The 13,692-nt window shown below is 31.5% G+C and overlaps 2 protein-coding genes across 34 annotated transcripts in view; one reads left to right on the forward strand and one right to left on the reverse strand.

The window, feature by feature from the left end:
- The window catches only part of LOC132910002 (mucin-2-like), a 708,972-nt gene that overhangs the window by 249,505 nt on the left and 445,775 nt on the right, over positions 1-13,692 (forward strand). The window lies entirely within an intron of this gene.
- The window catches only part of LOC132909999 (ankyrin-3-like), a 94,258-nt gene that overhangs the window by 35,979 nt on the left and 44,587 nt on the right, over positions 1-13,692 (reverse strand). For 25 of the 33 annotated variants that reach the window (XR_009658659.1, XR_009658658.1, XM_060965328.1 and 22 more), the window contains 8 exons: positions 13,164-13,292; positions 10,915-11,020; positions 8,149-8,226; positions 4,276-4,500; positions 3,235-3,395; positions 2,353-2,564; positions 1,686-1,890; positions 1,174-1,188 (listed from right to left, as the gene is read on the reverse strand). Coding sequence is in view for 31 of the 33 variants with exons in the window: in XM_060965328.1 (XP_060821311.1) it covers positions 1,174-1,188; positions 1,686-1,890; positions 2,353-2,564; positions 3,235-3,395; positions 4,276-4,500; positions 8,149-8,226; positions 10,915-11,020; positions 13,164-13,292 (1,131 nt within the window). In the remaining 2 variants the exon portion in view is untranslated. Of the gene's footprint in view, positions 1-419; positions 1,094-1,173; positions 1,189-1,685; positions 1,891-2,352; positions 2,565-3,234; positions 3,396-4,275; positions 4,501-6,238; positions 6,257-8,148; positions 8,227-10,914; positions 11,021-13,163; positions 13,293-13,692 lie in introns of those variants that run through there. The other 8 variants (XM_060965339.1, XM_060965321.1, XM_060965340.1 and 5 more) reach the window with 6 other exon arrangements.

The following is a 13,692-nucleotide window of genomic DNA, read 5'->3' on the forward strand; positions in this document are numbered from 1 at the left end:
GAGTTAATCTTGCATTCTGTGTCAATGTTCGTTTAAGTCGTAATTAGGACAAGCAATAATCTTAAATTCCTCTCATAAATCAAATTAACGTGACACTAATACCGGGCTTAAAGTATCAAGAAATGCGAATACTTATTAATATTGTTATAATAAGAAACTTTTAATTATCGGAAGATATTGTGTAAAAAAATATAATCGTATAATAAATATGTAAATATAATTTTCTTTTATAGTAAGATGTAAAGTAATTAATACGACGAAGATTACGTCATTTCATGTTGATTCAATGATATCCAAATGAATTTTTTCACTTTTAAAAACAGGAAAAATTTACATATTTGAACAATCAATGTCCTTGCGTGACGACACGAACAGGAAGAGAAACATTAAAACAGGATAGTTCTCTTTTGTCATACGAGGACAGTAAAAGAGAACCAGTAAAATTTGTATTTAATATCGGTCACCATAAGTGCGTTGATGTACGTGCTGTATCGTGTGTGTGGGTAATGTAAGAACCAAATACACGCTGACCGAATGATAATGCTTGCCAAATGAAAACAAAGCGTCATACATTGAAAACCGCGCAGAAAGCAAACGCGACTCGTGTGAATATGCCTTTAAATAGTAAATAAGCGATAAAAGAAAACAAAAGGGTGTAAAATAATCGTAATAAAAATCGCGGCGCAATGCATGTCGAAAACATATCTTCCTGCTTTTTTCTTTTTTTTTTTTTCCTTTGGTCGTATAAAATGTATAAAATGTTTTTAAAATGTTTGATAATTTGTCAACCAAACAGAAACGAGAATCTCGTCAAAATATTTTTGTAATAACAGGAGGAAAAATCAAAATTGAGTTTTATATACTCGGAGAAGCTTCGTTATACATATGTAAAACTTGTAAATAAAATAAGTACAGCGTGACTGTAACAAACGGTAAGATTAAGTAGACAACATTGTCAGTCTTTGTATCGGTAACGTGTCGTATGATACATATTATAATGATCTAAAAGTACATATAATTTGGGAACACAATTTTTATAGAAGTTATAAATTACAAGCCTAATATCGAAGCGGTTACCAGTCAAACGAATGTGCTGAAACAAAAACTTTTGAAGTTAACGCTTACAATGAGCTAGGTAGTAAAATTTTATCTACGTTAATTAATAATCCATACCTAAATGACTCAATCCTAACAATATGCAAGCATTAACAATGAATCACAACAAGATATGTATACAACAATGGTACTCAACGAAATGTTTCTATGAAACATGCAGCTACCATCTCCCTTTTAAATCTCTATCCGAAGGTCTCCGGGACGTATTAATTATAATCGTACTTAAATTAATCTCCTAGATAACATATACAACCTGCTAAGTATTAAATAAAACACTCCAAACCTACTTCTTACATTGCATACCTACGAGATCAATAACAGAATAATTATTCTAACGAGATACAGAAATATCGTCAACGTAGTCCCGATGACCTGAGAACAGACGAAGATGCCTACCGCCCGCGCCATGCCTACTAAACTACAAATTGATCTTCGAATGCGTAAGAAGTCTGATAAGAGCATATATACACCAAAGGTGTTGCGGCGTAACAGTTTCAGCACTTATCGGTAAGAGATTTTCCAGTAAGACGGTACGCTGCTCTACAATATTACGTGCAAGCATATATTACCAGTTATGCTGCACAGAAGTCTCAACGTCGGTGCGTCTCCTGAATATTGATTGATCATGCCTTTGTTGGCTGCTTGCGGCACCGGTATAGTTAAGGTTATCGGTTTGTGGAATTTTCTTCGCCTTGGCTCAACGGTTACGATTGGTGATACCGCCACTCTGTTACCAAGCAACTTGGCTACAAGATCTGCTGGTATTGGATGTGCCTAAATAACAATATCATTTTTTTTTAATTTATTCTAAATTATGTCACAGATTGTATTTGATGTAATTGATTTTTCAAATATTCTATTATGTACTACATGACGTTCATCTGCTTATATCAAATTGTTCAATGACGCATGAATGTATATAGATACTTATTACAGATTCTATGTAGCTTCTATGCGTAATCTTTACGACTACTATAATCATATATTATAACCGCATAACACATAATATATTTATAAAAGATTTTTGCAAGTGTTTCAATATACTGTACGTTGGTATAACTTAACCATTCTATTTAGTAAATTAAATTTAAACGCCAATTAGATATCTCACTGTTTGCTCGTTGCTATCATATACATAAATAATTATTTTCAAAATTGTAATATCGGTATTTAACGATTTCTCGTTAATTTTAGTTTTCAAAAAATAATGAAACGCATCGAGAAGAAAATAACCACCTGGAGTCCAACTCTAATCTTTTTAGTAAGAGCTGCTGGTGGGAAAACAGCCTGAACTTGTGGAACAGCCGATGAAGAAACTGTACCACCTTCTGGCCCAACTGCATGAACCTCTTGCCTGATGCGAGACACTACTGCGAAGTAATGTGGGAAGTCTGCAGTGAGTATCCTTACGATTCGGGAAGTTTGGAGATCCTCGAGCTGGCTTAATTCTGCGAAAATATTTATACATATTTCGTTAAGTTACTTATACAGGTAATGCGAGGAATTTAAATATTTTTCAAACATATATCTTACTAACTACTGTTATTCAAAACATTTGCGAAATGCATTATATACTCTTGTTTATAAACTGTAAGCTATTTATAACGGATATAGAGCAAATAACTAGTCGTTAAAACACTTAATAATTGTTTACATCAACAAACATTGGCAAACATTGATTATATGCTATACTTCTAAGTATTGGTTCTTGTTCAAGACTCTCAAGATCTCAATTGCATATTAGCGTTTATACTCAAGTCATTTCCTGATATACGAAAGAGTATAACATGTGAATACTATTAATATTATCTCACTCTCAAGATGTTATCATTTGATACCTAAAATCTTCCTTCTACTTTTTAGATGGTTACGCTAGTACAAATAAATGGAAATGACGATTAATAGATAAGACAGTACTGTAGTAGCACTTTGTGAGGTAGATGTCATGTAAGATAAATTATACAAGATTAAATATGTATATCTATCCATATGGATATACTTAAGAAATGTAACAATGAACATATTATTCAGTACGATTTATTTTAATACGAAGCAAATAGTTACAGGATTTATGATAAACAAAAGCTAAATTGAGAAAAGATGAGGAAATAGTCGTACCTTCTCCTTCAAAGCTCTCGTTAAGCACATCTTGGACAGCCTCCTCGCTGGCTTCCAAGGTATGCTCGCGCCAAGTTTCTCCATTATCCGATCGAAGTATTACTATTTCTCGTTCCTTGCCCCGCAACGAAGCAAAGTGTGGTACTTCTATGATGACAGGTCTATTCGAAAAAATTATTATTATTGCAAAATTTAATAATATACTCATTTGTAAGATTCGGTATTCGTACATTGCATCTTACGTTCAATAACAAATTTGTCTTATCTACGAACGTAATATACGTTTGAATTTTATATCACTTTTTACAATTTAAAGATTAACATTTTTTATAAGAATTAGAGAAAATTTGTGTACAAATAGTTTGAACAGAACTCTTCAATTGTAATAATTTATCGAAGCACGACTTACGCTTCTCAGGACATGAAAATTGCATTACACATTAAGCTGCACTCCTTAATCGAGTACAATAGCAAACGAATTTAGGTCACCAATGGGATAATCTCAAATCTCTTTGTTACATGCCAACGTTATACTTTACGATGAATCATACGATAATTTATAGAATTTAGAACAATCTGGAGATATCGAGAAAGAAAAAAGAACAATTATCGTTTGATAAGAAGAGAAAAATATATGGTCCTATTTAAATCAACGAAGACGTTATATCTTGAAGATACTTAAACCTATAAAGAAGTTATTGCTGTCAATAATGTTCCTCAATCATCGCGATATCAATACTATTTAAGTACTAATAATTAATGAATTAATTAATACGTCGCAATTGTTTCCTCAAACAAATTGAAGACAAATTTAAAAATTGTACATTTTTCATTTAATAATGTTACCTATATTCCAAAAATTATTTTTTTACAGCGACTGGAAAAAATTCAGAAACTGAAAATTCTTCATTTACGTCCGAAAAATCGATTCGACGATGATTATCTGAACTAATATTAAAATGTTACTTTAAATACGATATATCAAAAGCAAATATAAGAGACACTTCTGTATATCATATACTTTGCATATTATGTACTTACCCTAAGAATTTGGCACCCACGGGTCCTAGTTCAAGGATACGGCTGGCAAGAGCCTCCCCTTCCATCAAAGGCGGTGGGTTCGTCAATTTGTCCCTTCTTAAATACCTGCACGTAACGCGCATAGGCATTGCGGCTTTTCTAGGAGGAACGATTACACGTACACCACTATGTCTGCAGCCACGCATCGCACCACCTCGTGCATCCACCAGAAAGGAAACCAGGAAGCTATCATTTATACAATAAACATAGTTATAAAGAAAATTCACGTGTCGATCGCAGAAACAGAAAGGTACATATCGCCTTAGCTTATAGCATTACGATATGTCGACAGAGAAAAAGACTTGAAAATAAGAGCAATCATTGCATGGGGGCTAATCATTATTTGGACACGTACTCATAAATCATTATTCAACACTATTACATACGAATATTGTGCGAACATTTGGCCGTTCGATAAATAATACGATCATGCTAACTGCTTCGCTTAAGTCAAACCAATTATAATTAAAGAAAAAAAAAATATTTTTACTAATGTGTATACATAATATTTACACTAATCTAGATCCTTCAAAGAATTAATACGGCTTTTTTGGCACATATTTGAAATTTTATGTACATATCAAGATAACGTTACGTATAAAAATAGTGCTAATTGATCGAATACTTTATTATAATATCTATATCATTTCTAAACGAACGAATAAGTATTTTATAATTAGTCTGTTTTTAATGATTCGTAGTAAAAATATTTTAGAAGGCCAATTAAAACAAACGATTGAGTTATCACATAAGCACGCCAAGCCGAAAAGCAACGTTCACGATAAATTTTTACTAAAAGCATAAAGTTAAATACAGAAATTATTCTTAATCGTGTCAGGTCATTTTGAAGGCGGTTTTATGTATACGGCGTAGTTATTAAATGTTTCAATTTGTTCCGTAAACGTTACAAAAAAATTATATATGCTTTGGATATGATTTATTGCTGCGTATGAGGGGTAACTGTAAAAAAAAAAGAGAAATAAATTAATTACAAGACAACAGTGTGCAAAGATAAGTTACATGAGAAATGGAGCAAATTAAGTTTTAAATCAGATAACTAAAATAGAAATAATACGGCTTGTGAGCTTGTGTGAAGGATTTGCTGTATGAATATTCTATGTCTGCAAGCGTAACGCTAATTAACACTGAATACTATCATAAAAAAAGAAAAAAGAAAAGGAATCATAAAAATTGGTTTAATTGAAATTCAAAGATCCATTCGATTGCTTCCTATTGATTGCTGATTGATGACTGTGCTGGAGGACGAGTTCCATAATGAACCTGAGAATTATTCACAGAGATGTTGCATACAACGTGTGCACAGTGAATATAATTGGTGTAAATAATTCAATATTTCATTTACATCCAACGTAATGAAACGTCTTCACGAATAACATTCTTCTTTTCTCGTATATTAAATAGTCTAAAAATATCGATCATACATAAATTCTACGAAGGTTGCTCAAGTGAGATGATGTAATAGAACTCCTCAATATACATCATGTTTCTGGAATATATTACAGCTTTTAGCTATGACAAACAGATGATGCTTAATACATATTAAGCGTTGTATTTACGTAGATTTCAAATTCTAGGAACAATTATTATTAATTCTAAAATTGAGATTTTTGGCAACATTTATTTATAATGAAACATAATTTTTGTTGTAATTCATATTATCATATCATCAACATATTTCCCTTGAGATATGTTATTATTTCAATTTCCTGTTATTTTATCGCATAAATTTGATCTTTTCGATTTACGTATATTCATTGTGCACTAAAATATTCTGTCTAAGAATACTAAAACTTGAGCGACTACGGGCATTGTGCGTTCAAAGGAAACGTATCAAGAACATAAATCAAATTGAAGAGCGATATGGCAAGTAGCAGAAGCTAAGATTCAAGAGAAGATCACTTACTTTCTCCACTGTGGAATTCTGCGAGTAGCGCAAATAAAATAACAGAGAGGATCGGGAACAAAATAAAAAACGCGTTAGTATCCATTCGTTCATAAAAATGGTGGTGAGAAGATGACGACATAGATGGAGTCGAGATTCTAAACTAGCGCAACTTTACAGATTTTCGAATATTTCTGTTGTCATTTCTTTCCAGCACGTTCGCATAACTTCGTTCTCTTGGACGTTCTTAAACTGCCTCCGTGCTTATCATGATGATTGTTTCTCATTCAATTTTCGAAAACCCGCAATCATCACACGCAAGCCACTTTTCTATTATACAAAACTACAAAAATGGGGAGCAACAATAATAATTATGTATTATAGTGGAGACGCAACGAGGTCACATCATTCACACTCTGCGGAAAATAGGTATACGTTAGGGTGGCAACGTAAAATCGATTGTTCCGAAATCTGTAATATCTTCTTTTCAATTCGATCAAATGATTTTTCCTTCATCGCGCGAAGCACATAAAAATAATTCTTTCTACGTTGCTCATAGTATTATAAATATATCGTCAACAGATTTCGTTACATATGCAAAAAATAGCTCAAACTTGTCATAAAGGGAGAAGGGAGAACACTGATACGAGCAGCAGCCACTATATCATAAAAATGTGTCCAAAATGGTTAAACTATCATTAAACTAGAGGACGAACGATTCTCTTCCTATATCTACAAGAGCACTTTTAATCTTTATCACAATATTCCATTATTTACTAAACAATTATTATTTTTATATTCAGTTATTCATAATTTAGCTAATATGTTCCTTTCAACTATATTTATGTTCCACTAGGTTAATTGTTCAGTGTTATGCGTGTCGAATTTATTATAATCCAGGTCTTTTTCGCAAAATAACGTCAATATGTTTTACGAATGAAAACAAGAAATAACAAATACAAACATAGACTCGTAGTAATTTCACTTAAGAGAAACAAGATATCGACGAATCGGCTTTTCAATACAATAGTTCAACAAGTATTATCAATAGCTTGAAAACCATCGATCGGTGCTTAATATGAAATGCCACGCTATTGGAATAAACATTTCATATGTATATTTAGACACGCTAAAGAAGAGATATCAGTGTACTAATATAAAAAATACAAAGAATTTGTGTCGTGAAACGAATAAGAAATTCATATTGCGATAAATGCAATTTTTTATTAATAAAACATGTCCATAAATGTGAACAATAGAAGTAAAGTATGGGAATTGAAGTTTAATTATCGTTAATTTATATCGAACGAAAAACCAGCTCATTATAACTTCGTATTTCTATTATAATTTTTAATAATACATTTATGCAAAACTACCTTTATATAAATCATTTTCTTGCTTTCATTCGTACAACATACATGTATCATTTGATGGTAAAATATGAGATTCTAAATGTAATATTTAAATCCCATATTAACATTATGATATATTATATATTCTTGTGCATTTCCTTAAGAAATTATTAATTTTGATTGGACTACTGTCTTTGACCATGATCCATATTATATATATATAATTTATCGTATGAAAAGAATATATGAAATAAATACAAATCATCAACAATAGATACATTTACGTAATTATAAAATTTACAATTGAACAAAAAATACGATTATCTATAGAATTTATATACACGTTTTAAAATTGTAATTTGCTTTGCTAAAAGATCACAAGCCACTTCGAATCAACATGACGTTTGGACATATTATATTGTAATAGACACAGAAGCATAGTACTTTGTGTACGCGAATGTAATGTGTTTTCCGTCATGTGTTCGTTTTATACGTACGATTCTTTTTCTATATCTAAATATATTGTATATAAAAACGCCTAAACACAGAAAGGAGAGTAATAAAAAGGGCATGGTGTACCTGTCCCTCCACATTCCTTGTCCTTTCGACATGGTACCAAGAGCTGCCAGCGATGTATTTAGGGACTCTAGGGACGCTCTGATCTCAGAACAAAATCTAGTATGATTATGGATAAAAAATTCGTTTCATGCGCATGCTTACTATTTTTGTTTTTCTTTGTTTGCCGTGCACGTTGCACTTTTCTCTGCTGTTTGCTTTAGGAAATCTGTGCACTTGGAAAAACCATTCTACATTTTCAGAAACAAGTACGTGCAAACACATGTGCTCTTGTATATGGTTAAATGTATAAGGAAAACATTCTGAAGATATAAGAAGGTAACTCGAACAAAACGTTATTTGTCCGATACGATAAGTATCCTGTCCTACTAAACGCAAAGAGAGAAACCATTGAAAATGTAAAATACAAAAGTACCATTGTATTAAACATACTACTCTTTCTTAATTTCTTAGTAACAGAGAAAAAATTAGTTTCTAAGATATATTCGATTTGTTATTAATTTAAAAATATTTAGATAATATCAATGTAAAAATTAATATCAATATCGATATAAAGAACAAAAATATTAATTTTACATCGTAATGTTTCATTTGACAATACTTGTATAATATTTAGCATCATCGCATATTTCTAATAATATTTAGAATAAAATATAAAAATGTGTGATTAGTTTACTTCGTGTTTAGTAGAACCTTATACTATGTACTTGTCTATTCCTCGATTAAGTACGAGACCTCTGAAATTGTAACAACCCGCCTGTTATTAGTAAGGAACATGGTATCCAATTAAATTACACCATCAAAGAATCGTTCATCCCAAAGATATTTCAAGAACAACATGCTTATTAACTAGATAATCTAATATTGCTACGAGCAAGACAGGATGTAAACGAGGGCACCAAGCGGTTGGCTCTTGTTTAGCTGGTTGGCCGATTACATAAACATTGAACTGAACATTCTGAATAGAATTAAAAAGAAAGTAGGTAAAAAATAGCTTGCTGTGAGAGATATGATGTGTAACAGAAAACTGATTAGAGTTCAGTTACTGGTTTGATTCTCGTTGGCTCCATTTGAAACATTCCGTGACAGTCCCCGCGATGACAGTTACGCTGTTATGTTTTCATTATGTTCGCGATTATGTAACAATGAATTATGTCAATTATTACGTATGTCCATTAATAGCCTCTTTACTTTCTACGTAAAGAAAATTTAACGTAAAACAACGTTATGGAAAACTTTGAAATGTAAATTTCCGATTGTCGCGTAGTATCCTTTTACGATCCACTCAATTTTAACCTTTTTATTTTATTATTTATTAGTTTGATGCTGTCAATGTATGAACATGTCAATTTTGCTATATGTACGTCGTTATATGGTAAAAAGGTAATTTTATACGCCGTACTTCGTTAGTTTGTCTACGCTAAAAAATACGTGAAGCCAACTAAAAATTAATTTGGAAGAATTCTGTGAAAATAGAAAGTTCAAGCTCATTTTATGCGGCTCTCGTAAATATAAATTCTTACAATCCTGTACCACATTTTGTTATTATATATCAGCCAATGATCTAGGTTAATTAGAGCAGGAGTCTTTCACCAATGCACACCGTATCACACTATAATACACAATATTATTGTTTCATGATATGAACATTCTTATTGTTCTCTTTTTTATGTACGCTACTGCTTGCGTACTATATGCTTCTACGTTCTATATACAATTTCGAACTGTATCAAAATTACAATAGACGTTATTTCCTATAGGTGTGTATAAATAGAGTTCCGACAACTTTTTCCAATCCAATACGACAAACGCCAATTATAGCCTTTTGAGAGAAACAGTTTTCCGATACTGCGATTCTTGCCCAATGAAATGCATTACGCCAACATTAACGAAGAACGTATTTCAATAACACAACAAAGCTTTTGTGTAATTATCTTAGATTATCAAAATAATCTGTGTTATAAATTCAGTTATATGTAGCAACGAGCTTTTTTTTTACAAGCATGAGAACTTAAAGATTCAACATACATTTTTTATATATTATATTGAATTTCGACTACAGCTTGAAGTTCGTGTTAATCTGTACATATTTGATTTGTATCTTATTTACGTTGCGCAATTATTAAGTATTAAAACAAACCATGCATATATAGAGATCGGCTTCGTTGACTTTCTATCTCGGTAATTTAGTTAGTAGAAGTCGGATTGAACATCCTCTTTAATTCGTCGTGCATGTATAATATGTATACTTCGCAAACAATTTCCAATTCAATAGATGACGATGCAAATTTTCAACTGGGAAAATTTTCATAAACAAGAAAGATCGATCTGAGAATAATCGAAGAGAATTTGGAAAAATTTCGAACACCTTCGCAAACTCTGCAAATTAGAACCAATTGAAACGTATTCCAATATGTTATAGACAGATCTTACAGATATGTCTTTGCCCGATAAAATACTTAAAAACGCAAGTAGTTTAGATATATTCTTAAATATGCCAATGGGGTAAGTTGTATAATAGTTAAAAAATTTTTATCAGATACCACGGTATATGAAGATAATTCCAAAGAATTTACAAATTAAATAGATTATAGCATGAATATAAATATACAAATTTTGTCAAGCACTTTATGATACAAAAGAGTTGCTTAGAGCAGTATTATACAATTATGAATGAATAATACAACCTACCCTAAATTGTACAATTGTTTGACTAGTGTTAGATGAGTGGTGTTTATAGAATAAGAGGATGAATAAATTAATACATACCCGACGTGTACTGGGTGCCTATTAATATCAACATTGTCTAGTTTGAGATTGGCAGCGTTTGTACGTTGATAATTTTCTTTTGTGATCATCTCGGTTATCATTGGTGCTATAAATCAAATTTATTATTAAACATGTAATGCTTCCCTTGTATTAAATACGTAATATGGAAATGATTAACGCGAGCTATCACGTGGATGCATTTTAGATATCTTTAATGAAAAATTTATCAAGTATGGATATGATTTTATTGTTCTTTTAAGTGTTTTCCTGTTTAATCATTCGGAATACGACGCCCACCATAACTTTGGCCGTATTATTCGTAATTGCATATTCTACTCGTACATACAAGAAACTTGTGGAAAGTTCAAATCGTTCACGTAAAGATTTTAATATCTACTATTAGCTACAAGATTTTTGAAGACAGAAGAAAATGAAACGTATTGTATTAATTCAAAAAATTCGAAAATTAATAATATAAACGCTAGGTGTGACCATTGTAAATAGTTTTCGTAAAAACTATTTATAAATGAAGTTTAGAAATATGTTATGTGGGAGATATAACGTTAATGAATAAAGAATAAAAAACAAGATCTGAAGCGAAAATAGTGCTAATAATCTATATACTTCAATACCGCATCTTTTGCGTAAGAACACATAAAATGCATCGTGTGACGCGTAATAAAAGGCATTCGTTCGAAAATGAAGAAACTAAATTTCTTTTAGAGATAGACGGATGCAATATGAAATAAATTTTATTGCGTGACGAAAAATGACAGGTCGAAGTCAACTGTCTTGGACAAAGTACTGCTTATGTATACCATTTCTTTAGTCGTCCTATTATTAGAACAATTGCGTGTTACTTATTACATACATTATCGAAAAAAATTATCGGAAATGACGAAGAGTTGTAATACGTAAATAAATCGTATCCTTGCATCATATTCTAAGTCATGATGTGCCACTTTAACATCTTTGTACATAAATGTTATAGATAATAATTATAGTTACCAAATAATTTTTCAAATAGTTTCCCGAATCTTTTGATCGTACAACAAAAATTTAGCTCGTTCGAGTTTACTCCTTGTACATATATTTTTTTTGTATATAAAAATGTTACAAATAAAAGGGAAATCCATATACGTTAAATAAACAATAGTTCTGACGTACGATTAAATAAATCCGGAAATGATAAATACACGTCTTTGTGCAATTTTCAAGACACTATCTATTATTACTGCACCAATACAAACAACCAACACTTCGAGCATCTTTTGCAAAGCAAGACTCATTAATTTATGACCCTCCATCGTCTCGAATGACCTTTCATTATACCTTGTTGAACTGTACAATCGCTACCGCGCAAAGGATAAAAAACACAGCACTCCACTTAAAAGAAATTAAATTGCCCTTGAAACCTCTTCCGTTTCTAGGAGCGCAAAATTAATTCTCGTTTTGCATTTTCCGTCAATAAACTGTACTATTGATTTAACTAGATACTGTGTCGTAATATAAGAGAAAAACGAATGAACGCAATATATCTCTATATAAGGTAGACAAAATAAGCAAAATAATATTCAATTAATTTCCAACTATAAAATACAGAAAATAGCATTAAAGTATAATGAAACATTATTATTAAATAATATTTTTGCGTTATATGAAATCAAATATTACCTGTTTACTATTCTTGTGTTATTTTATTCTTTATACTCTTATAGGACAAAATGTAAAGGTTTGAACTCTAGAAATTTTATCAGCATTCCATAGTAAAATCTTTTTCAATCAAAACTTTTGTTAAAAAAAAAAGAATGCAGAACTTGTCACATTTCTCATCTTTTATCGATGATAACAATACAAGAAACAATATTTATATTATCATTATTGCTGTAGGAGCATTAGTGGAGTAGAAAGGATTAATTAATAATAAAGTACGATGTGATAATTAAATATCTGATATCGTTTTGACAAAGGTTTGAGGCTATTCTACCTTTGAATCACGCAATCATCAAAATTGATACATCCGGATGTAAGCCTCATACTTTTGGAATATTTTTTCCAAAACGACACGGTTAACATTTGGAAGTCTCGATTTTGACGATATTCTTTAGAGTTTGAGTAAATGAGATACTATTATCAGCTGAATAACGGACGTATTCGCGAAAACCTTGCGCAAAAATCTACATAAGTAATTGTACGTTATAAGAATAATGAATTTGCAACAGGAAACATGAATTTCACGTAATTCTTACCTCCGGAATGTCGATTGTCTCTCTCGTCATCTGTCACGTTGACGCGCATCGAGTCATCCCCCATGGATTTCATATCGTCAACAGTCATGTATCGATATTGCTGTTGGTCGCTAAGCATCGGATCTTCACCTATGATAAACGTAAAGTGCGAATTATAATCATCGGTAAAAATGACGCGAGCGTGTTTGCAAGAGCCAAAAAGAGGTTCGTAAAAAATCTAAAGTACTGTCGAACTTGCATGAAAACAATATGAAAACGTGGTGAAATATTATGCACCAACGTAAACAAATGAATATGAGAGCCTGCAAATAAACGAAAAATCATTGCCATAAAAATTATCCCAGTCAAGCTTAAAGAAGCAAAATGAAATATCGTGTCATTATGTACTCAAGAGTGTTCGTTATTTTGGCCTTACTCGGAGCCTTAGAATATTAACGACAAACAAATGAGACTGTGCACGATGTGTCAATGACCGTCCAGAAGTTTATATTCGTGCGAACACTTTTCATACCTGAATATATGAGTCGAA

Source organism: Bombus pascuorum, chromosome 8 (genome assembly GCF_905332965.1).
Source record: "Bombus pascuorum chromosome 8, iyBomPasc1.1, whole genome shotgun sequence".
NCBI classification, from domain to species: domain Eukaryota; kingdom Metazoa; phylum Arthropoda; class Insecta; order Hymenoptera; family Apidae; genus Bombus; species Bombus pascuorum.